Source organism: Paramisgurnus dabryanus, chromosome 12 (genome assembly GCF_030506205.2).
Source record: "Paramisgurnus dabryanus chromosome 12, PD_genome_1.1, whole genome shotgun sequence".
Classification (NCBI taxonomy): Eukaryota; Metazoa; Chordata; class Actinopteri; order Cypriniformes; family Cobitidae; genus Paramisgurnus; species Paramisgurnus dabryanus.
This window is the reverse complement of record NC_133348.1, coordinates 1,335,370-1,358,825: the sequence shown is the minus strand read 5'-3', so window position 1 is coordinate 1,358,825 and position 23,456 is coordinate 1,335,370. Positions and strand designations below refer to the sequence as shown.

General features: G+C 35.6%; 1 protein-coding gene across 1 annotated transcript in view; it reads right to left on the bottom strand.

Moving 5' to 3' along the window:
• The window catches only part of cd2ap (CD2-associated protein), a 56,875-nt gene that overhangs the window by 3,107 nt on the left and 30,312 nt on the right, over positions 1-23,456 (bottom strand). Inside the window, exons 9-17 of the mRNA XM_065256100.2 lie at positions 18,675-18,770; positions 18,453-18,506; positions 13,163-13,199; positions 9,052-9,114; positions 5,216-5,357; positions 4,278-4,390; positions 3,541-3,653; positions 959-1,027; positions 432-607 (exon numbers count right to left, since the gene is read on the bottom strand). Of these exons, the coding sequence (XP_065112172.2) occupies positions 432-607; positions 959-1,027; positions 3,541-3,653; positions 4,278-4,390; positions 5,216-5,357; positions 9,052-9,114; positions 13,163-13,199; positions 18,453-18,506; positions 18,675-18,770 (863 nt within the window). The remainder of the gene's footprint in view (positions 1-431; positions 608-958; positions 1,028-3,540; positions 3,654-4,277; positions 4,391-5,215; positions 5,358-9,051; positions 9,115-13,162; positions 13,200-18,452; positions 18,507-18,674; positions 18,771-23,456) is intronic.

Genomic DNA, 23,456 nt, shown 5'->3' with positions numbered 1-23,456 from the left:
AATATCAAAAAAATTATTTTGTGTACATTTTATAGACAGAACTATAAAGGGATCATGAAACAAAAATAAAATAAAATAAAAATACTGCATGGAACTGTCATATAGTTTGTGGGTTATCTGACTAGCTGCGCACACTTGTGGTTCACCCAACCTCAATCGGACAATGACACAATGTGGAGGTCTTAAGGGGCATTTTTAAAGGTTAAACTAATTGTACACACTTGACATATTGGAAAATATAGCACAACACTATAATGCAAATACCCTACAGATTACATTCATAATAACTGGAACATTGCTCATGGTACTTGAATTCTGACTTAAAATGTATTAATCAATAAATAGCTATAAATGAACTAGAAACTAGATCTCACTAATCAGCTGCTGAATGACTAGTTGACAAGTCAACCATCCTGCCACCATCTACTTACAATTGTTGTGTCCTCAGTAACTCTACAGAGAGGATCAGTTCCTTCATCTGGGCCTTAAGGTCCTCCAGTTCAGAGCCTTTCTTTTCTTCCTCCTTGTCAGCTTTTGGTTTGATCTCAGGTGTAAAAAGAGTGGCTGCTTTAGGTGCAGGAGATGGTAATGGTGATGAGACGGATGTCTGAAAAAAACACAGGGTATAATTTAAAGCACAATAGGGGGGCATGTTAACAGGCTAGTTAATGGGAAACGCAAGATTGCCTTGAATGTCAGTCAAGTATGTTTTAGACACTCCTTAACAAAGAGTCTTACACCACATTGAAACAGATGAGTCAAACATGCATTCAGGTCAAGGTCAGATCAAATGTGGTCATAACCAGTGTGCTTATGTTTTGCTTAAACCTTTGAAAAAACCTTTCTCAGTTTTCTTTTAGTTAGGTATTCAATTACTGTTACAGAATAGCTTAACAATAATAAATCAAGAGTCCATTTCAGTGTAGAACTATAATTGTGGGGTGAAAATGTATTTTACCTTCGGTAATAAGGGTGTTACATCCAATTCATCCAGTTTCTCAGTTTTCTCGGCCGGCTCCTTGGTTGGCTGTAAGATGTTATAAAGCACAATAAAACATAGCACAAAGTTGTAACGCTAGAAGTGCTAACCTGCTGATGTTCACATCAAACACACTTTCTTTTTCAATCGTTCTCAATACATGATATGATGAGAGTTACAATAATTACTGTTCACCTGCACTACACAGTGGCAATACCATATGCACTTAGTAGGTATACGGGTAAAGTACTAATAGAAGGATCATCCACTAAAAAACAAAGCACTTAATAAATTTACTTAAGGGGAAGGGGACTAAAGTGCATTCTGACTTGTTAAAGCCGTTTAAGAGTTAAGCCCGATTTATAGTCGTGCGTAAGTTCTACGCCGTAGCTACGGTGTAAGCTATCTGTAGCCTGTGTGTAGCTACCACAAACGCTGTGATTGGTCCACCAGAACCCCTCCAGTCAGGTAAAAAAAACTGCGTCATAGGTATTTCCGTTTGCGACGGTGAAAACAAAGATGAGCCAAGTTGAGGAGTGATTTAACTCAAACTGCAACAAAAGTCGCTGTTTATTTACATCCATCATTGCTGGTTTTCTCAATTCATACACAACAAGTTGCTGTTTCTTCTTCGTTTGTGGGTTAACATGCCAAGCTTCCTCTTCATTGACGGTCGCGCTGCTACTGTGGTTACACGCGTGGATACTGCCAACCAGCGGCCGACGACGCAAAAGTATACATGAAAACCGACGTGGAACCTTCGCCGTCGCGGCTACACCGTAGGACCTACGCACAAGTATAACGAGCCCTTTACATTCCTCATGCTAAACATTAGGGTCAAAAAAGCTGTTGGCCGTATGACGGAGTATTTCTGTGCCGAATGCACTTTGCTTGGGTACGTACAAGTTGCAAGAAATACGTAACCAGGACTTAAAATTAACTTTTTTGCTCACCAGCCAAAGTGGCTAGTTGTTTTCCAAAGTTCACTCAGCATCCTAAAATGACTTAGATTTACTTGATTTAACTAGATTAGATTTTAAACCCTTTCAAATGCAGGTGGACCACCCAAATTAAGACAACATGCATTCGCAAAATCTTATCTATGATAAATTAAACCTGCGCTGACGCGTGCGCGCGCTAGACGGGGTGGAGAAAAATCAACCCTACTGTAGGTACTGTAGGTACTGTAGGCTGAATGCAGGGAGTGCTCATGGAAGATGTAGTTTCCCAGTGTCATATTACGCATTGTTTGGAATTTCGCATAGCTTTTAAGAAAACTACAATAAAAATAATAAATCTGCCAAAGTGGCTAGTGGGATTGGCTGTCTTACCCGCCACAGCCGAAAACTCCCCGCATTTGGCGGGTGTTAATGTCAAGCCCTGTACGTAAAAATCTTGCTTTATTTCTTTTATGGGCAATTTCAGTGCAGGAAGTACAATGGAAGTCCTTATATGGGCACTTTAACTGGAATTGCACATACACACATCAAACCAAGAAATCAACGTCACCAACGAACAGTGTTGTTGTTTGTGAGGGAATTGTTGTTTAGCTTTCCAAAAACCCAGCAGTATTGAAACAATCAATATAGTTTGTTTATACGGTGTAGCAGCGGATTTGTGCGTGTGTATTTGTTTAAAGGAGCATTTCATCCATAGAAACATTAAACTTTATTGAAAGTGCATCATATTTGTAGTCAAAATGTAACATATATTTAGAGTTTGGTGCCTATTTGACTGAGAAAAGGGGTGTTTGTAGACCCCCTCAACAAAGATATTGGACTTTCTGCTTTCAATGATGCAAAATGATGATTTTACATAATTGAAAGAAGGAAGTGCAACACTGAAATCTGTATTTCTCCTGTCTCAGCAGCAACTGAGGAAATGATGCACAACCATTCAAAAACATGACTGGGGTTCTAACTATACAAAGCTTAATGCAAATGGATGAAGTGTCCCTTTAATGCTGTTTTTGTTGAAATGGGGCGGTCCCAACCCGGTCAGAGGCAGTAAGTAAAACTGCATAAAATGTCTGTGTTTTGTTGACAATCGGCACGTGAACATGTAGTGAATCATAAGTTATCCATGGATAGTAGGATAATGTTTTCTCTGTGTTCCAGGCTCGTGACTCTGCACAGCCGGGGATCGCCTCCAGGAGCTCAGTTTTTTTTCCGGAAAAAAACGGTACTGATCTTTCCTTTATAAATCTGATGAAACTAAAGAAGCTTAGAATATATGATGGATATACTACTACTCTAACGGTACTCAAGATTAACATGAGATAAACAGAAACAACATGTATTACGTGAGCTTTAAAACTTTTTAATAGAAAGTTGGGCCCATTAAAATTTCTATCACCTAGGAATCATTTATAAAAGCAATAAGGCATTCAGTAACATACTGCACCGCGCATACAAACCATCATTTAGACCTCTTATACCAGGGTTCCCCAAATCTTATCAGGGTTGGAGCTAAACTCTGCAGTGCTCCGGCTCTCCAGGGTAAGATTTGGGGAACCCTGGCTCATACTGCATTACCTGAATAAGGTAAATAATTTTACTCACAGAATTGCCTCTGTGACCAGGCAGTCTTCTCCCAGGCATCTTTGGTCGGTTCGCGGTGGGGTGGGATAACTTCTCAGAGGTAGAGGAGACGTCATCAAAACTTATTAGATTGACTACGGTGAAAAAATTTTTATTTAGAGTTACTTATGATTGAAGAATCTATCAATCAATCAATCAATCAATCAATCAATCAATCAATCAATCAATCTATCTATCTATCTATCTATCTATCTATCTATCTATCTATCTATCTATCTATCTATCTATCTATCTATCTATCTATCTATCTATCTATCTATCTATCTATCTATCTATCTATCTATCTATCTATCTTAAAAACAATACATGATAATTTATTTGAATTTTATTAACAAGATTATTAGATTTTCCGGACAGACCCCCCCAAAAGACTTTTTGGAGTTGTTACCCAATGTATTGAAGTAACCTGTGCAATATTAATTAATTAGAAATTGTGTGACAAATGGATTGGAGAAGATCATGGTGAGATTTATAGAAGGACATGTTAGAATAAGATGGGAGGTCCGTATGCTCTTTTGAAGCTGTGCCACCTGCTCTGCAGTTCTGGACCATTATCCTCCATAGAGCAAGAATAATCCTGCTCGCGGTGAGGGATTCACGATGCTAATCCCTTCACAAATGCTGCTCTGAGCATATAAGAGCCGAAACCAGTACAAACACAAACATTATGGCCTCTGTCAGCTCTGTATGCAACTTACCTAAGTCTGAATTCTTCTCACAGCCATCCACAACTGTTGGTTTTGGCTTGCTGGGTGCGGGTGCAGGTTCGACCTCCGACTTTGGTCGAATAAGGGGAACTTCTCCATTTTGTCTTTGGGATTTATCAGAAAAAGTTGGATTTAATTCAATTGCCATTTCACCCATGATGACCAAAACTTTAGCCAACTAATAACTAAATAGCCAGACAGTCCAGACCAAAACAGTTCTGTTTGTTTTGACCAAAATTTAAGGCAGACTTGTAGATAAGACAATCCCATTATGTAGTTCTTCTTAACTCTGTCCTGAAAACCCCTAGAGCACAGATTATTTTGGATGTTGGTCTTATCAGACCAATTCAGGTCTTGCAGTCTTTACTAACAAGATGCAGAGTTTAATCAGGTGAGTTAGATGAGGAAGACATCCAAAATGTGGGGTGCTGGAGGTTTTAGGACAGGTTTACAGCTACAAAGCAATGTGACAAGCTCATAAAAATTCAATAAAATATGTCAGAAAGCGGTGAGGAAAATAAAAAATTTTAATTACAAGAACATTTCTCAACTCTCAAAGTGATAAGTAGAAAATATCTCTCTTAAAAATGCCGTACACTGAAAAAAATGATTCATTAAATTTACTTAATTTTTTTAAGGTAAGTGGTTGCAATCAATTTATTTAAGCTAAATTTAAACAAAAAAGTGGTAAATTAAAATGCAATAAAAAGCTTTTGTTTAAATGTGGCTTAAATAAATTTATTGCAACCACTTACCTTGAAAAATGGAGTAAATTGAACGAATAATTTTTTTCAGTGTATATGCACATTTAAAAGGTACCTGGGTACATTCAGACTAAGGATTTGGAACAGAAATAATGCAACTAGTCAACTGTAGTCACCAAAACAATCAATTAACAAAAATGTGCAATGTATATAAAAATAACTAACACTTGCTTAGCGACAGGCGTCGGAACAAGAGGTTTGTGGACGGATGTTGGACGCAACAGTCCCTTGTTTGGAGGCACAGGTTTTTTAGGGGGTACGATGGGGGCGGCAGGTTTGGCAGGTTTCTCTGGCAAAGGCTTGGGAGCTAAGATGAAAAAAGCACACAAAATTAGGTTAACAAATTATAAATAAATAATAGCAACAGACAAATGTCCACCAAATCCAACCATATCCATAAGATCACATTCCTGGTGAGCTTAGCTTTAACTCCAATTAAACACACCAGATGTTGGTTAGCTGAAGTACACACAATGCATTTTATTATTATTTTCTTTTTACTTCTTCATATTTCGAATTTATGCAAAAAGAACATCAAACAAGAAAATAAATTATACAAATCACACAAAACATAAAATCATAATAATAATAAAAAAATGTAAACTATATTAAATGTCTTTTGCCTATTCGGCAAAATGTCCTTTGCCTATTAAATGATCATTGATCATTTAAATTCGGTTGTCACTTCACCTTTTAATGCTTAATCCTGTTTTGTAAACACACACTTCAGTAATTTATGGAACTGACAAGCGTATCTTACAACCGAACTAGTTGTTGATTAAGTATTTAAAAATGCGTAATGGACATGACAGGTCTCTCTTCTAAAAAAATAGATGCCTAAAAGAAAACGAAGCACAAACATTTGCTGTTGCCAGATCTTGCATGAAAAATAGAGCAACAAGAAAAAAAAAAAAATCCAAATGATTTACCTAAAATATTGGGACCGGCATTTCTACATTTTAATAACAACAAAAACTTGACCGCTTTATGAGCCAAAAACGCTTAAACGCCACAACAGTACAAAAATGGCAAGTACCTGGCAACACTGCAAGTCAGTGGTAAAACACACAACGCCACAAGACTGTGGTTTATTGCAAAACATAACGGTGTAATAATATTTTGGTCAGGTGAATGATAACCACGTGAGATGGCAAAACTTTGCTATGGTTACCTCTGTGTCAATCATCGCAGTTTTAGGAGTCAGTCTTGTACAAAAATAAAGGATGAAGGATCATTTAGAGCAGTGTTTCTCAACCCTGGTCCTCAAGGACCCCCTTCCAGAAAGTTTTAGATGTCTCCTAATTTAAAACACCTGAACTAACTCATCAGACTCCTTCCAGAATGTCTCCCTAACAAGCTAATAATTTAAATCAGGTGTGTAAATTAAGGAGTCATCTAAAACATTCCGGAAGGGGGTCCTTGAGGATAAGGGTTGAGAAACACTGATTTAGGGGATTCACTATCGCATTTAAATGTCAGACCCAAGAGGTTGCAGTGTGTACATGGCCAGTATATACAATGTGTAATAATACACAAAAGCATTAAAAACAGTTTTAATACATGTAACTCTTTGTTTGATATTAACAAGACAATAAAATCTCATTAGTTTCTCTGTTCTTAACACAAGTTTTAAAAACATGACATGAACGTTCCACTGGAAGCTTGTTTATGCAAAGTAGGATGCTTTCAAAGCATCTAATGAATTAAACTGAAACTTCTCACTAGCATGCACATGACACATGTATTAAAGTAGGTCAGGAGACATTTTGTACCACATAGACCTTCTTCTATTATCTAAAGTCAATGCTTTTTGTCTTTGTAGTGTAACATCACAAAGTCTGACATACATTTGTGATGTCCACTGTTAACTAAAGATACATTTATAAGAAATACACACAAACTGTGTTTGTTTCAAATAATCAGATATGTTTCAGGTTAATATGCGTGATCATTGATCAAGCATGGCTACCCAAGTCAAGTAGGGTCAACATTATCTGTATTTGGTAATGGGAGACTAATAATGACATTTTAATGTGTGGTACTGCATGAGCTGGCACCAGACAGCATATACTGGCTATGAAAACTCTTATTGGCTTATCAGATGCCTCAAACGCTTCAGGTGCATTGTACTGTAAAACAGTTCAACTGTAATAGTAGAGTAAAAGTCATTAATATGTGTGACCCTGACCACAAACCCAGTGTTAAGTCGCATGGGTGTATATTTAGCAATAGCTAACAATACAGTGCATGGGTAAAAATGATAGCTTTTTCTTTTATGACAAAAGTCATATATCCAATATCATTAGGATGTTTTGTAAATGTGCTAAAGTAAATATATCAAAACTTTATGTTTGTAAGTAGAAGCAGTTGCTAAGGACTTCATTTGGACCTGACTTTAAAAAGTGATTTTCTCAATATTTAGAGTTTTTAACCTGCAGGTTCCAGATTTTCAAATAGTTGTAGCCTATCTGGGGCTGGGCCAAATATTGTATAAAAAAAACAACAACATCAATGGAAAGCTTATTTGTTTAACTTTTAGATGATGCTGACCGTTATGACTGGCTTTGTGGTCAAGGTTCACATTTAATTTAATACACAAGCTACAAAGTAAAAAATATATATACATATAGACCGTTCAGCGGTAACAACATAAACAGGCCGCTATCGCGGTCCGCACGTAACTTCCGGTAAACTCCGCTAATAATAAATAACAACAAATTCTTTAAACATAGTTTATTTATATAACAAGCAAACAAAACAACACATAGATTACCTAGGAAACCAAAACATTTGTTATTTTCGACGAGGCATTCATTCAAGAGATCAGTATAGCAACTAGTCAGACCATTAAAAAAACGAAACCGGAAGTAAGGTTCGGATCCAGACGTGTATCACGTGCGTCTGATGAAACGGTCTATACAGTACTGTGCAAAAGTCTTAGGCCACCATGCTACCATTAGATTTGTTGTTTTTGCAATTGTATAGTGATCATATATAATTATTTCTCAGTCTCTTTATTAGTATTAAAAACAGTATAAAGTATAAGCTGAAGTGTTTACGTTAAACTCCCCTTCCACTTGAACAATAGCAGGCAACTGCAGGATCTCTTAAACCTAAATAAAATTAAATCCTAATTTCTAATTCTAATCAAATGACTTCAGGACCTCATGTCTCCTAAAAAAGCTCAAGATGTGTTTCGTGCCAAGAGAGGTCACACTAAACACCGACGATGCCTAAAGACGACATTTAGTCCTGATATTTTTTTTACATATTTCCTGTATTTTTTGTTTGTTTCTTAACAAAATAGATTGAAAAATAAATATGGATGGACATTAAAACTTCTAAAACAACAAGTCTGGTGGTGGTGGCCTAAGACTTTTTAAAAATTCAGGGATCAATATTCATTTTTTCTTGGTAGAGAAGGTTAAAGGGACTTTTTAGACTTGAGTATTTTAATTCCTAAACGTGTGTCATATACAGCAATAAGAAAACAAACAAATCTCTCTCATAATTTCCTATACCGCCCTAAATAATCATTATTTACAGGTACAGTACCATTTAAAAGTTTAGGGTCACTTACTCATTCTTCATTAATAAATTACTAAAAACATTTAATAATAATAGTAAACTCATAAAAATAATAGAATAACACACATGAAACTTATTATGTTGTGAAAAATAAAAATGAAACCATTTTAGCAACTTTAAAGTAGCCACAATTTGCATACACTGGAATTTGTAAAAAATTTTCTTTTAGCATTTCATCAATTAGCTTCTTGAACATTTAAGCATCTTTAGAAATAAAAAATACATTAAGATATTGCGAAACATTTCTGTGAAGTGACCCTAAACATTTCAAATAAAGTGACTAGTAGTGAATACACGTTTATATAGGTATATGTGGTTTATAAAAGCCTTGAAATCATATTCTAATAGCAATTCGTGCTTCTTCAGTGTCTGTGACCATGTGTTTTTAGGAACTGGTCAGCAAACCCTCTTACCTTTCTCATCAGGCCGTGGCTGTGGTTGCCTCTTGTCCGCAATGGGAGCCTCTGGTTTCTGGACTGAGAAACGAAGCATAATGTCTCAGTTAATAATCAGTTTCTCAGATACTATTATACACTGCTGATAGAGACTCTTTACACGGACAAAAGAACAAAGTGACTTCTACAACACACAGGCAGTGACTTGCATTTCCTGTGTGGGTAGGAAAGACGGGCCAAATCTTTGCAGCTCTCTGCATGTTTTTCTAAAGCAGTCTGGATGATGCAGTGACAACAACATCCGCTTTCTGTGTACGTTTTGCAGACGAAAGCCGTGAGTGAGTGACTGACAAGTGTTTCACCTGCATTGTTAGATTTTACCACAATACCATTGTTTTTCAGAAAAAGTGTGTTTATGAATTCATAGCTATAATTGAGTTACAAATTAGCCTCCAGCTATTATTGAAAATGATAAAGCGTAATAAAATATTGTAAATAGCTTTATTAATGATAGAAATGTTTATGAACAATATATTTGAGTCTTTTTAACACAATGAGTAAAAAAAAGATTTTTGTACATATCTGAATGATTTCCAATGTGCAGTCACAAACACATGGGTCCCATGCACTTATAATTGCATTTGCATACATTTTTTTTATTTATACGCACATCTGAAAGAGTTAATATGATTTCACCAGAGATGCTTATCTGTATCTAAAATAAAACAGATAGGAGGCCTAGATCAAGGGATTGAGGTTTGGACTTTACATTACGTTGTATGCCTTTTTAGTAGGGACTTTTATAGAGAATTAAAAAAGTGAGGAAGCAAAGCATGAAGAACTGTCATTACGTGCAATTTATTACACGTTCAAAGATCAATTTAGCCACTAGCCAGACCAATGAACATACCAAAAGTTAACTTCGGCCCAGGCGATTGACTGTTGCAAAGCATGTGCGTCTAATGAAATCATATATTTGTAATATAGCAAATATAATTACATTTTATTTGTCAATGATATATTATAATCAGAGGTGTAAATAGTACTCAAAAATGTTACTCAAGTGAAAGTACCAGTATTGAGCGTAAATTTTACTCAATTAAAAGTATCTGGCCAGAATCATTCTTGAGTAAAAGTAAAAAAGTACCACATTAAAATTGTGCTTGAGTATTAAAAAAAAGTAAAAGTATCAGGAAGAATGAAAACTAGAGATTCTTGTTTAATCTTTAATCTCTAAAAACATGAAGTGAATGAACCACATACAAGGTTTTATCCTGCTTTACAACTGTTTGTATTAAATTAAATTTAATTATCAGACTACTACCTAATTTCATTATGCAACATGCTACTCAAAGTTGTAAAAATTAAAATTTAACTTAAGCAGGTTTTCCAAATTTTGAGTAATTAAGCATCTCACAGGCATCCGATGCAGGAAGAGGTGTATTCAGGGGCGTCAGTTTGTGTTGAAAAGTGGTGGGGACAAAAAAATCAGATGAAAAAACATTACAGCAGGACGGGAAAAATATTGAATAACAACGCATCAAAAATGGGCATAGTGTAGGCTGGTCAACAACAGAAAAATACTCAGCATAAAATCCTCAACAATGTCGACTGCACATGTAACAGTCCCTGCAACACCAGCTCAACCGAACAGTGCCAAAGCACCATACTGTAGAAAGCACCTAAAGTCAATGATTACAATGAAATTCATTACATATGTAAAAGAAAACACACTATAAGCACACAACGCAACATATGTGACCCTGGACCACAAAACGTACACTGCAAAAATTATTTTCAAGAAAAAAATGTTCTTTGTATTTTTGCCTTGTTTTCAGTAAAAATATCTAAAAATTCTTAAATTAAGATGCTTTTTCTTGGAAAATAAGAAATAAGTCTAGTTTTTAAACGAAAAAGACAAAATTTAAGTGATTTTGTGCATAAAACAAGCAAAAAAATCTGCCAATGGGGTAAGCAAAATTTTTTTTCTTAAACACTAAATTCGCAAATTGGCAGATTTTTTAAATTTGATATTTTTGGTCTAAAAACTAGATTTTTGCACATCAAGAAAAAGCATCTTAATTTAAGAATTTTTAGATATTTTACTAAGAAATTTTTTCTTGAAAATCTGACTTTCTTACTTAGTATTTTGTCTTGTTTTCAGTAGAAATATCTAAAAATAAGAGCAAAATGACTTAAGAAAATAGTTTCTAGACAAAAACTATACAATTTAAGTGAATTTGTGCTTAAAACAAGCAAAAATATCTGCCAATGGGGTGAGAAAATTTTGCTTAAATTAAGTGTTTAAGAAAAAAGAAATCTTATTTTTAGATTTTTTTTGTCACCCCATTGGCAGATATTTTAGTTTTAAGGACAAATTCACTTAAATTGTATATTTTTTTGTCTAAAAACTATACTTATTTTCTTTATGTCATTTTGCTCATCAAGAAAAAGCATCTTGATTTAAGAATTTTTAGATATTTTTACTGAAAACAAGACAAAAATACTAAGTAAGAAAGTCATTTTTGCAGTGTAAGTTGCACAGGTATTGCTTGATTTTTCAGAAAATTTTAACCAAATGCTTTCGAAAAGTGGTGGGGACAAAATCAGCCATTTCAAAAAGTGGTGGGGACATGTCCCCAGCGTCCCCAGTGTAAATGACACCTATGGGTGTATTAGACCTTGTTCACACAGAGGTCCAAAGAAATGTACCCGACCCAAAATTACCCGAATCACTTTTTACCCGAACCCAACGTGCTAAACCTCCTAAGACCAGAGATTTGGTTTGTCATTTTTTCAGATTTCTACCAGCAATTTTGGGTTAGGAAGAACCAATAAATATAATAACCAAATATTTTTCTAAAAACATGAAGCAGTGTATTTGTCCGTGTTGGTGTACAACAGGTTCCAGTTACACAGAATTAAGTATTATGGTGCAAACATCAAATTTTAACAAAATTTAAAGTCCACGTATGTGGACATTCAGGTCTTAGGAGGTTAAATATTTTTTTTAAAAGAAAGACCCGACGCGAGACAAACCCGAGAAAATTAGACCCGAGTCCGACCCGAACCAGTGGCATTTTTTTTAACCCGGCTGGACTTGAATGCAAATGGCACCGACTTGTGTGCACTATTGATTTTAAATTGTACTCAAGTAAAGTAAAAATACCCAAAAATAATACTTAAGTACAGTAATCAAGTAAAATTACTCAAGTACTTTACACCTCTGATTAGAATATATTATTATTTACAATATAATTATAGTATTTGATTATAGCGTGCATGGTTAATGTGTATGTGTTGCTATTGCATTTAGCATACAAATTTTAGTAAACTTTTGTTTTTGTTGAATTATGATTTGTTCGTAAAAACTAACAATTTCATAAACAAAAATGTGTGCATGCACATGTTTAGTGAATGTGACCCATTGTTTACACGTTCATGCAACAGTGATGTCTGGTACCACCTCCAAGCCTCTTAACAAACAACACATTTCTTTAAAAAGCACACTGAAGAAGCAGTTCAAATCAATACGCCATTTCGCACTAGTTTTACACTCATATACCAATGCATACATTATGTAACGTTGTCTTTAAGTACCGCCAATCAAATCACATCCCGGCTGTTATCACATATAACTTCTCATGGGTCATCAAGCATAACCTCTGCAATCAGAATATGTCTGATGATCACCTCACCAGCATTATGACAATTCTCTCATAATTTACTCATACTCATGTCAAACCAGATCCATATGACTTCTCTCATCAGATGAACACAAATAATTTTATATTACGTTACCTTATATGAGGCTCAACATGGTGAAGCCAAAAAGCACATTCATCCATCATTAAAGTAATTCAAATGACTCCAGTGGGTTTTATATATGTCTTCGGAAGTGAACGGGTATGTTTGATTGATATTTTTTCAGCTTTTTAATTCAGAGCACATTTATTAACCTACTGCAGAAGCTTTTATTAACCTAAAGCTTTTTCATTAACCTAAAGCTCTTTAATACATCAGTAATCTCACAGAAGCTTGAAATAATGAGAACATGTATTTCAGTAAAGTGATCAAATCACCCAAATAGTGTTGAGTAAAACGCTAGGTAAAGGATGTGATGGCATACCTGGAGTTTTGGATGGTGGTGGTGGCTTCTTTGGCTTCTGTGGAGAAACGGAAACAAAACATGTTAACTTGCCAGATTATAAGTGGTACAATCTTTAGTATGCATAACTTAAAACATGCTTGGATAGGACAATGCTATCGCTCTATAAGGTCACAGCCGGATTTGATTTTAAGGAAGTACACAACTGCATGCCTTGCCCAGAGATCTAGCAGTATAAATTATGACTCCAACAAGTCATATCTGTGAAAGGATCTGTTTGAGGAGAAAGCATTTCCTCTCGCTTAATATCGAAATACCTGAAAATCAAGGGCTGAAGGGGTCATGTTCAAATTACTCATAGGGAACAGACAAAACACTCAAATCCTAGATCAGAATCTCTTTGTTCAAGGGTAAAATTACTTCGGTCTATTCAAATATCTTCTGTTTAGGCAGCATATATCAGTCTACAAGTGGTTGAAGCAATGCATGCAGAACTACTAGACAACCATTTTTTTTTTTGTAAATCAACTTAGATTTACAAGTCATGTCAACTTAATATTATTTGTCTTGACAAGAGAGGTGGACTTTTTCAACTATATTTTTTAAGTTATAACAACTCATCTGTAGTTATAACAACTCATCTCTAGTCAAGATAAATAATAGTAAGTTGAAATGACTTGTAAATCTGAGTTGATTCAACAACAACAAAAAAATGTTTACAGTGTAGAGTTAAACATTTGAGTCTTACTATTTTGCAATCTATTCAGCCAATCTCCGGGTCTGGAGCTACCACCATAGCTTAGCACAATCCATTGAATCTGATTAGACCATTAGCATCTTGCTCAAAAATAACCAAAGAGTTTCAATATTTTTCCTATTTTAAACTTGACCCCTGCCAAGGGGACTATTTTCGGCTGCTGTGTAATATCATTGCGCCTCATGCAGCCATGTTAAGGCAGCAAAGTCCTTGATTATTACGCCAAAATGATAGTAGTTCATAGCCATATCTGCCTAGAAAATCACAACTTTTAATTTTCCGTCAGTCTTAGTACACGATGTAACTACAGAAGAGTCAAGTTTTAAATAGGAAAAATATTTAAACTCTTTGATTAATTTTGAGCCTGATGCTAATGGTCTAATCAGATTCAATGGATTGTGCTAAGCTATGCTAAAAGTGGTACCGCCAGACCCGAAGATCGTCTGAATGATTCCAAAACTGTAAGAATCAAATGTTTAACTCTAGAGGAGCTGGAAAATTAGAATATTTTGTCCCTTTAAAGGGATAGTTCACCCAAAAAATATAATTCTGTCATCATTTTCTCACTCTCATGCTGTTAAAACCTGTATAAATTTCTTTGTTCTGATGAAAACTAAAGAAGATAATTGTAGGGATGTTTGTGACCAAACTGATCATGAGCCCCATTCACTTCCACATTAGGAAAAAACAATACTATGGAAGTGAATGGGACTCATGATCGATTTGCAAAATAATAACAAAATGAGAGTGAAAAAATGTTGACAGAATTTTCATTTTTGGGTGAACTATCCCTTTAAGCGTCCAAATAGGTTTAGAATAAAATAAATACCTATAACTATAAACCTACTCTAAAGGGTCAGTGTATATTATGTAAGGGAATAAAAGATAATATAAATCTTAAAATGGGAGATCTAGAAAACACCCATGTAAAATCAACATCTGAATAGTAAAATTTCCCCCCGATGAGGAGGTCCCTGTCACTGACACGCTTCAAGGGTGAAATATTTGTTCCCCTGAAGGACTGAAAACTTCCACATTCCATGCAGACCATTCGCTACCCCTCCACCAAACATCACATGAGCTTCAGTTCATCGCAACCTCACCACAGCAGCACAAAGACAATCATTCAGGTCAATCAGTGCAAAACAAACTACAGTACTATGATTGGATTGTATGAACCTATGACCCCATCATCAAAGAAATCGCTGAAAACCTCTCTGCAAAAATGGGCGTGGCACAGCTGAGCACTTTGCACAGTGCACACACAATCCTTCTGCTTGTTTACTAGATGAGCGCTGTTTCTTTGGCAAATGTTGAAACTTCACTTTCTAGTGAGAGTGCATAATTGTTTTTGTGGTGAAATGCACTCCGGGTTGAGCGAAAAGTCCTCAATAGATATACTGAAGAATTCTTTGGTGAAACTTGATAAGTGGCTTTACACATTTAGGTTTTATTGATTTTTAACACCCCTTTTAAGACTCAAAACCCAGCAGGGACTCACATTAGGTCAAGTGTGAATCTGACATCTTACAGTATATTGCCTGGACCCTTGTTATTTGACTTTTTTTAAGTGTTTCATTAGAATTTTTAGGTCAAAAGTGGTCTATGAAAACCCAACTCAAGTCATTTTTTTGTGATTTACTGTTTTCTACACAAAATAATTCTACGTAATGCAAACAACATTATGTGAAATTATAACCTTGATAACTTAAAAGGGGGCATACCACGAAAATTTGACTTTTCCATGTTTAAGTGCTATAATTGGGTCCCAGTGCTTCTATCAATATAGAAAATGTGAATAAGATCAACCCAGTAACTAAGTTTTGGTAAACCATTCTCCATAAGCATGTGAAAAAATAGGTCATTGAAATTTTGCTCCCCTGGTGATGTCAGAAGGGAATAATCCCGCCGCTTAATCTGCACTATCCAACCATGACACTGCCATTTAGTACAGAAATCAGCTCATTTGCATGTTAAAAGACACACCCAAAACAGCACATTTTTGCTCACACCTACAAAGTGAACATTTTTAACTAGCTATAATAAATTATCTATATAGTATTTTGAGCTAAAACTTCAAATATGTACCCTGGAGACACCAAAGATTTATTTGACATCTTTAAAAATCTTGTGAAATGTCCCCTTTAATATTGACAGAGTAAGACCATGTCAGATCAAATCAATGTGAAATCAAACTTTAATCCTCATAATCTAATAATTAAATTATAAGAGGTGGATTTCACAGAAAGGGTCACAAAGCTTTTATTGACTATGTTTACATGTGCACCAATAATGTGATTTCCAATAATTGTTTGAGTAAGGACTCAATCGCAGTAAGATGTTTACATGACCCCAGCAAACCTGCTTACTAGCGGTGTGCATTTGCACTGCCCTCACAATTCGATTCAATACGATTCACCAGGTAACGATTCAATTCAATTCTACAATGCATTGCGATGCATCAGAATTCTACTGTACACAACAAGGCAAATTTTTCATCAGTCAAGTAGTAAAGTCAAGTGCAACTATTCTCAACAAAAACGGAAGCTTAGCAGCTTTAAAACAATGACAATTATATACCTGAGATGAGAATTTTACACACAGCGTAAGTCTTGTCTAGTTTCCCATTGACTTTGTAGAATTTCGAAATTTGCCCATATGTCTGCTTTCCATGGAAAAGGGTGCGTTTTTATTGTTCACTCGAGGCCAGAAAATAAACAGTGACACTTTCGATTATGGCACTTTGCTGCATCGATGCTAAATCGGGCATGCGCGCATTGCGATGCATTGCCGAATCGATTATTGTTGACACCCCTACTGCTTACTATGGTTTACATGGAGTTTTTATTTTCGGATTATTTGCTAATAATTGTGGTTATTATTTACATAGCCCAATGCACAGCACAAATGATAAGCTCACATGAATTACTGGATGTATTTTGTCGCGTTCTTTGCATTGTTTCTATATGAAGGTAAGACTTTATGTCAAGTTTACCAAAAAATTGCATTTAGGGGGTGTACATCAAGGCATATAAAAAATGGCAGCAGCTGGCGGGTTTTGTCCACGCTGAGTGTCGAGTGTTGAATATTCTTCAACTTTGTGTGAAACGCTCAGCTCGTCAATGTGGAGGAGGGACAGGACAAATATCACAACGACCAACCTGCACATCGACAACGACTGATAAACAAACCACAAATGTCATAGCAGCCAAACCGCTGGCAAGAGGCCACAGTTGGGGTCTACCTGCCGTTTTCAGCCAAGTTTAAACGCTTTGGTGTACACGCCCCCTTAAGGTGCGTGACAAAAACACATGCGCATTTCAGTTAGTGTGGTTTATGCGATTAAACTGTTTACATGGCCATTTATTGTGATTAAAATCGTCATACGGCACGTTTTTATACCATTATACTTGCTGCGATTATGAACTTAATAACATTATTTTGATTCAATTATTGTGTTTATATGCAATGATGTTATTATTAGGGCTGAGTGTTGGCAAGGGCCTCACGATACGATACGTATCGCGGTACGGTATAGTACAGTTCGATGCGTTGCGATAAATTGCAATGCTTTTTCTTTTTTTAGCAAAAATGTAGAAAAAATAGAGCTGTTTTTTTACTTTTTTTTAAAGCCAAAGTGCGTCAACATGAAAGCTGCAGGTGTTTTTAAATTTTCTGCCAATTTTTCACTCCCGCTAACTTCTGAGACATTGGCGATATAACAGACAACTGGACAGCGACAACTACAGCAGCGACGGAGGAGGTCATTTGAAACACACAGAGGGATTATTATGATTGTTTAAATATCGATAGTAGAGATTGAAATATCGATACACTATTGTGGAAAAAAGTATCACGATAGTTAGCTGTATCTATAATTTTGCAAAGCCCTTGTGATTATCAGCTTAACTGCATTATTTTGAGCCAAGTATTGCGTTTATATATATTTTCAAAATCTCATAATCGCATTATAAGGGTGCATGTAAAAATAGTCATTGTCTGTTTATAGAGTAGGGCTTGGGGGTGTTGTTAAAAACAATATCTCAATGTCTTTCAGCATTTTGGCAGATTGAACTGTTCTGTATCACAAACATTTTGACACACTTGACTGAACTGGTTTCTCACGACTTGGAATAAGGTTTGCATATGTGCCAATTTAATATGCTTGAATGCTCCCTCGTTTAAAAGTGGCTTTGAATAAAAACATCTGCTAACTGAATCTATTTGTAAATGTAATGTAAATGTATATAATAAATATTTTAATAAAATAATTTTTGAACCTCATGGATATTTGACAGAATTCAAAGTGTGTGACTGTTATCTAGACAAAGTGTGGCTGTTTCAAAACAGCAAAAATAAGAGTTTTCATTTGTTTAATCTTTCTCTGCACTACATTCTTCTCTACATTATTGTGTTATTGCGTAGTTTTTATGACTAAACCATTAGTGCAAAATGCAAAAAGCAATTGCTTTTTCAACAGCTTCGCGATTATATCACCTGGAACTAACATGAGGCATTCAGGTCATTTTCTGAACAAAATAATCAGTTTCATACCTCCTCTGGTTCTGGCTTAGGAGACGCTTTAATGGAGCCTTTTGCTGTGAGAGTCTGAATATAAACAAAAATAAGAAAATTACTTTCCAAAATGCTTCCTGTCTCCATGATCGTATATATCTACACCGTGTGAATCAATTTCTTTTCATTTTCCTTTTAAATTTGCTGTCAGGTAACCAGCTCAACAAATAAGGGGAAGTGAACACCAAACATCAATTTTACCTCTTTGTCTGGCTCAGACAGAATCACAAAGTTGTCTGGGAAAACTCCCTGTCGTCCGTTGATCTCTCCTTTCCACCAGCCCGGCTCTCCTGTGTCCTAAAACATCAGAAGTGTCAATGTGCATGGCCGATAACATAAACACTCGGGGCACAAATGCTGTTTTTTACAAAAGATTTGTGAACCACCAGGGGGTTTCTTCAAATGTATAGTGTTGATTTTAAACAAGGCCAACAGAATTAAACATAACATGTTACATGAAAGTGCAATTATTTTTGAAATAATTTTAAAGCATTGACAATGCATAGTAAAATTAGCTGTTGCATGACATTTATGCCAAAATAATTTTTATCATGGTGCTATCAAGTACACCATTTGAGATGTGATGGAAAGACAGTGTAGTAAACTGAATACAGCCACTGTTAAAAACACATAGTTTACCCTAATATAAAAATTCTGTCATCATTTAGTTTCAAACCTGCATAAATAACTTTGTTTTGCTGAACACAAAGGAAGATATTTTGAAAAATGCTTGCCGATCTGGGGCACTATTGACTTCCATAGTATTATATTACCTACTGTGGAAGTCAATGGTGCCCCAGATCTGTTTGGTTTCAAACATTTTTTTAAATATCTTTCTTTGTGTTCAGCAAAAAAAAAAGACATTAATACAGGTTTGGAACAATTTGATGGTGAGTAAATGATGACAGAATTTTCATTTTTAGGTGAATAATCCCATCCATTTCATCATTATAAAACAGAAATGCACATATATCCCCTGCCACTAGGTGGCGATCAAGTACAAAACAACTTCCATCTTTGATGTGCTTCCTGCTCAAGGTCTTTGACAAACACCGGGTAATAAAATGAACTCTCAACATTTCTTGGTTTAAACAAAACCAAACACTTCCTCAGGCAAAACAGAAGTCATCTGTATGATATACAACAGATACAATCTCATAGAAATTTGCCAACTGTCTGCAAGTTGTTTCAAAGACAAGTGCTGGCTTTTGCTTATTGACAACAGACAGAGAACATTTAAATACTTTACAAAAATGTTGTATTTGTTAACATAAGTGAATGCATTAGCTAACAATGAGCAATATAGGTTTTTAGCACTTGTTAATGCCAATATAATTGTTCATGTTAGTTCACTGTTATGCACTTATGAATTGACTGATGTTCTAATACAACATTATTTGAAAATGATACTGAGAACATCTATTATTTATTATTTAACTTTTTTGCCTCTGATCAAACCCTATTTGGAACCATATTTATTCTTTACCTGTGGTCACTGAATGTTCTTACATGGCATTAAAAGTAAAGTCATAATTCATTGCATCACATGTCAGTATAAAGTGTAATAATAAATTTTCCTCTCTTGCACAGTTTGCAGAAATGTAGACTAACTCCCTAGTTTGTATCACGGTGCATTTTCACGTAGTCTGAAAAAAAAACATTGGTGAAATCCAGCTGCTCAAAACTGATTGGTTCACATGTTTTGCTCATTTGAATAAGATAACACCCCACCTCTATCCGCAAAATTAATACAAGGTGCGGACAACCTCACAGGTAACTACCCAAACTGGTTTACAATGCTCTCTGATAGCTGTACAGGGCTTATCCAACTTATTTTGTTTGCACTTCAGGATGTGGGTAGTTGATATGTACGTAACATGCTGTGACTGCAGTTTAAATACTCCATTACACGGCTAATGAAAAATGCTGGAATTAGCATAGCAAAGATGATCGATTATAAATGGACGTAATGCTAAAATGAGCTATAAATTAATATAAATGACAAGCCGATTAATTGCCAACAGTTATGAAATTAGCTGACCTTGGCACATTCTTAATGTAATGCACATTTCTGTTGTAACTATGTGGGAGCTAAATTTTTGGCAAGAATCTTATGCAATAAAAGATGAAATGCTATCCACAGGCTATTTGAAACAGCACTAGAAATATGACTCTGAAGACAAATGCAGGACTAAGATGCTAAATTCTGCTTTATTCATTAACCAATGGCAATTATATACAATCAGCTCCATAAATAATGGAGCAGAGGCACATTTTGTGTTATTTTAGCTGTTTACTAACATTTGTTCCAGTTACAGTCATTTAATAAAAATGTTCTGGTTTTTCTTGATCATGGAGAGGATAATTTCCACTATTTTTATCGTCCAGGATTATTTTGTCGCTGAGCTCACCAGTGCATTTTATTTTTTCTCAGAATGTACCAAATTGTTGATCTGGCATCTACTAATATTCCTCTTTTTTGACTGATAGATTTGTTGAGCTTTTGAAACTTAAATATGGTCTGTATCACTTGCATGGAGATCTCCCTGAATCACATGATGTGGGTTCAGAGGCACAGTTTCCAAATGCAAATGCCACACTTAAAATCAACCTTTAACATCCTTCATTTATGAGGAAATGATTTAACTAATAGACAATACCTGTAATAAGCTTTTAAGTAAACTGTTCCATTACTTTTTAAAAGGGTGAGCTACATATTAAACAGCTGTAGTTCCTAAACCCTTCATCCAATTTGGATGTGAATACCCACCAAATAAAGCTGAGTGTGCACATTGAGCCAATATTCGTTATATGACTGAAACTGAAAGAAATGTTGGTAAACAGCTAAAGAAAAAAGACAAAATGTGCCTATGTTCCAATATTTATGGAGCTGACTGGATGTAGTGTTTGTTAAGGAAATACTGTACATATTCAAACAGACAGTACTTTATTTACACTTGCATTTCAAACACACTGGGACACACAGGGACGGTCCTTAGTGTGTGTGGCACTTCATTCGCAATAGAGGCAGTTTTATAGATAGTTTTAAAGAGACATATCATGCTAAATCCACTTTCTTAGCTCTTAAATGCATTTTGTTGTATATTTGTAGTGTTTAGAAGTACATAAAAGTTGAAATTAGTCTCTTCAGGTGCTTTGTTGATATCTTTATATTCAGTTTTGGTCATATTTTCCAACCTGTTCTGATTTTTCTATTATCTATTACGTTTTTTGAACAATTACGTCACAGTATTTGCAGCGGAACTGCCGAATAAGGACATCGACTCCCAGCCCAACACTACGAGCAATCCGCCATTTTCAATTTCTCGCTGCGATATTGTAGTCCAAGCTCAAGGATGCAGAAGTTACGAGAGAGTAAATCAAAATGTTCGGTTGTTGAACCTGTGCCTGGTTGAGTTTTATTTTTCACGGAAATGTCATTTTTTAGTGTGCGAAGCACTTCAAGGATAACTATTTCACCAACCTTCACCAGTATAAAGTAGGATTTGCCGATAGACTTCGTCTGATTGAGGGGTCAATTACTTCTATCTTTGGAGAAGACGAGCAGAGCACTTCGGTAAGCTGTAAATAACTTTAAAAACAGTAAAGTACACGGTAGTCATGGTTTAGCAGTGCTGTTTCTCAATCCGAAGGCTGCAGCCTGCAGATGTCGCATGTGGTCATCAACCCGTGATTAAGTTATAGCATATTACAACAACTTACAATTAACTAAGAATAATAGTCAACTTTATAATTGTTAATATTCTGAAATAAGACAGCCGGCATTAACACACCATTGCGATACCTCCATATGAAGACGTTGTTCTGCAGGTTCGTCGTCTTCATTTTCATCTCGCTCCATTTCCGACTCAGGCGCGAACATATAAGGCTGGATGGACAAGTCTTCCGTTGTTGACATTTTGTGAATAACGAGTGAATAAAAAGTTTCTGTGCCGCTAGATAATCATATCTCTGCTATAAAACTACAAAAATGGCCGAACGGGGTGGAGTTTAACCGAGTGTCACCTCTGCAACCTGGAGAGGGGGCAGGGTATGACGTGCATTTAAAAAGACAGTACCAAAACGAGTTGCTCTCAGATGCACATCAGAAAAGGGGTAGAAAGGGGGCCTGTGGGGCTATAATAATGAGGAATTCAGACCCAAGCATTGCAGTTTCGCTTTATATAGACCACAAATAGATGATTTATATGTAAAAAGGACAGATTTAAAAGCGTGATATGTCTGCTTTAAGGATCCAATGGAGTTACAAGGTTTGGTCACAAATTTTCGGAAAGATGTAAATAAAATAAAAATACACCTTTAAGTCTGAATGTGCTAAAAACACTAAATGCGTAGTCCAAGAATCCACCTATCTTTGTGTTATTATTAAAACAATACATTTTTTAACACAACTTTTTATATAACGTTATATTTTAAACACAAAATAACACATAATGGGCCCTATCTTGCAGCCAGCGCAATTGACTTTGTCAGTGACGCAAGTATCATTCGTATTTTGCACCGTCGCACAGCGGGTTTTTCCCTCCACAGATGCACGTCGGCAAACTAGGAAATGAACTTGCGCTCCCTGGGCGGTTCAGCGCAAAAAAGGAGGCGTGTTCCGGCGCAAACCATCCCTGATGCTATTTTGCAGTTTCAAAAAACAATTGCGCCACTGACCAGAAAAAAAAAGTTTAAAGCAGTGGCGCGTTGCGCGTGGTTCAATAAGCTATTTTAAGGGCGCATGCTTGACCATAATGTATAGCGTGCACAACGCGCATACACTTTGCTTATCTAATCTACACAGATGCAACAGTTATTTTTGCAAATCATAAATTGTTACACTAAAAAATATTAATACACGAGATAAGGGGAATCATAGTGGTGAGCATTGTGGTGATAGTTTTTATTTATTGTGTGGCTGCGTTAAAAAATTCTCATGCAAATAATGATTAAAATATTTTCATAAGTTTGTTGTGTGGC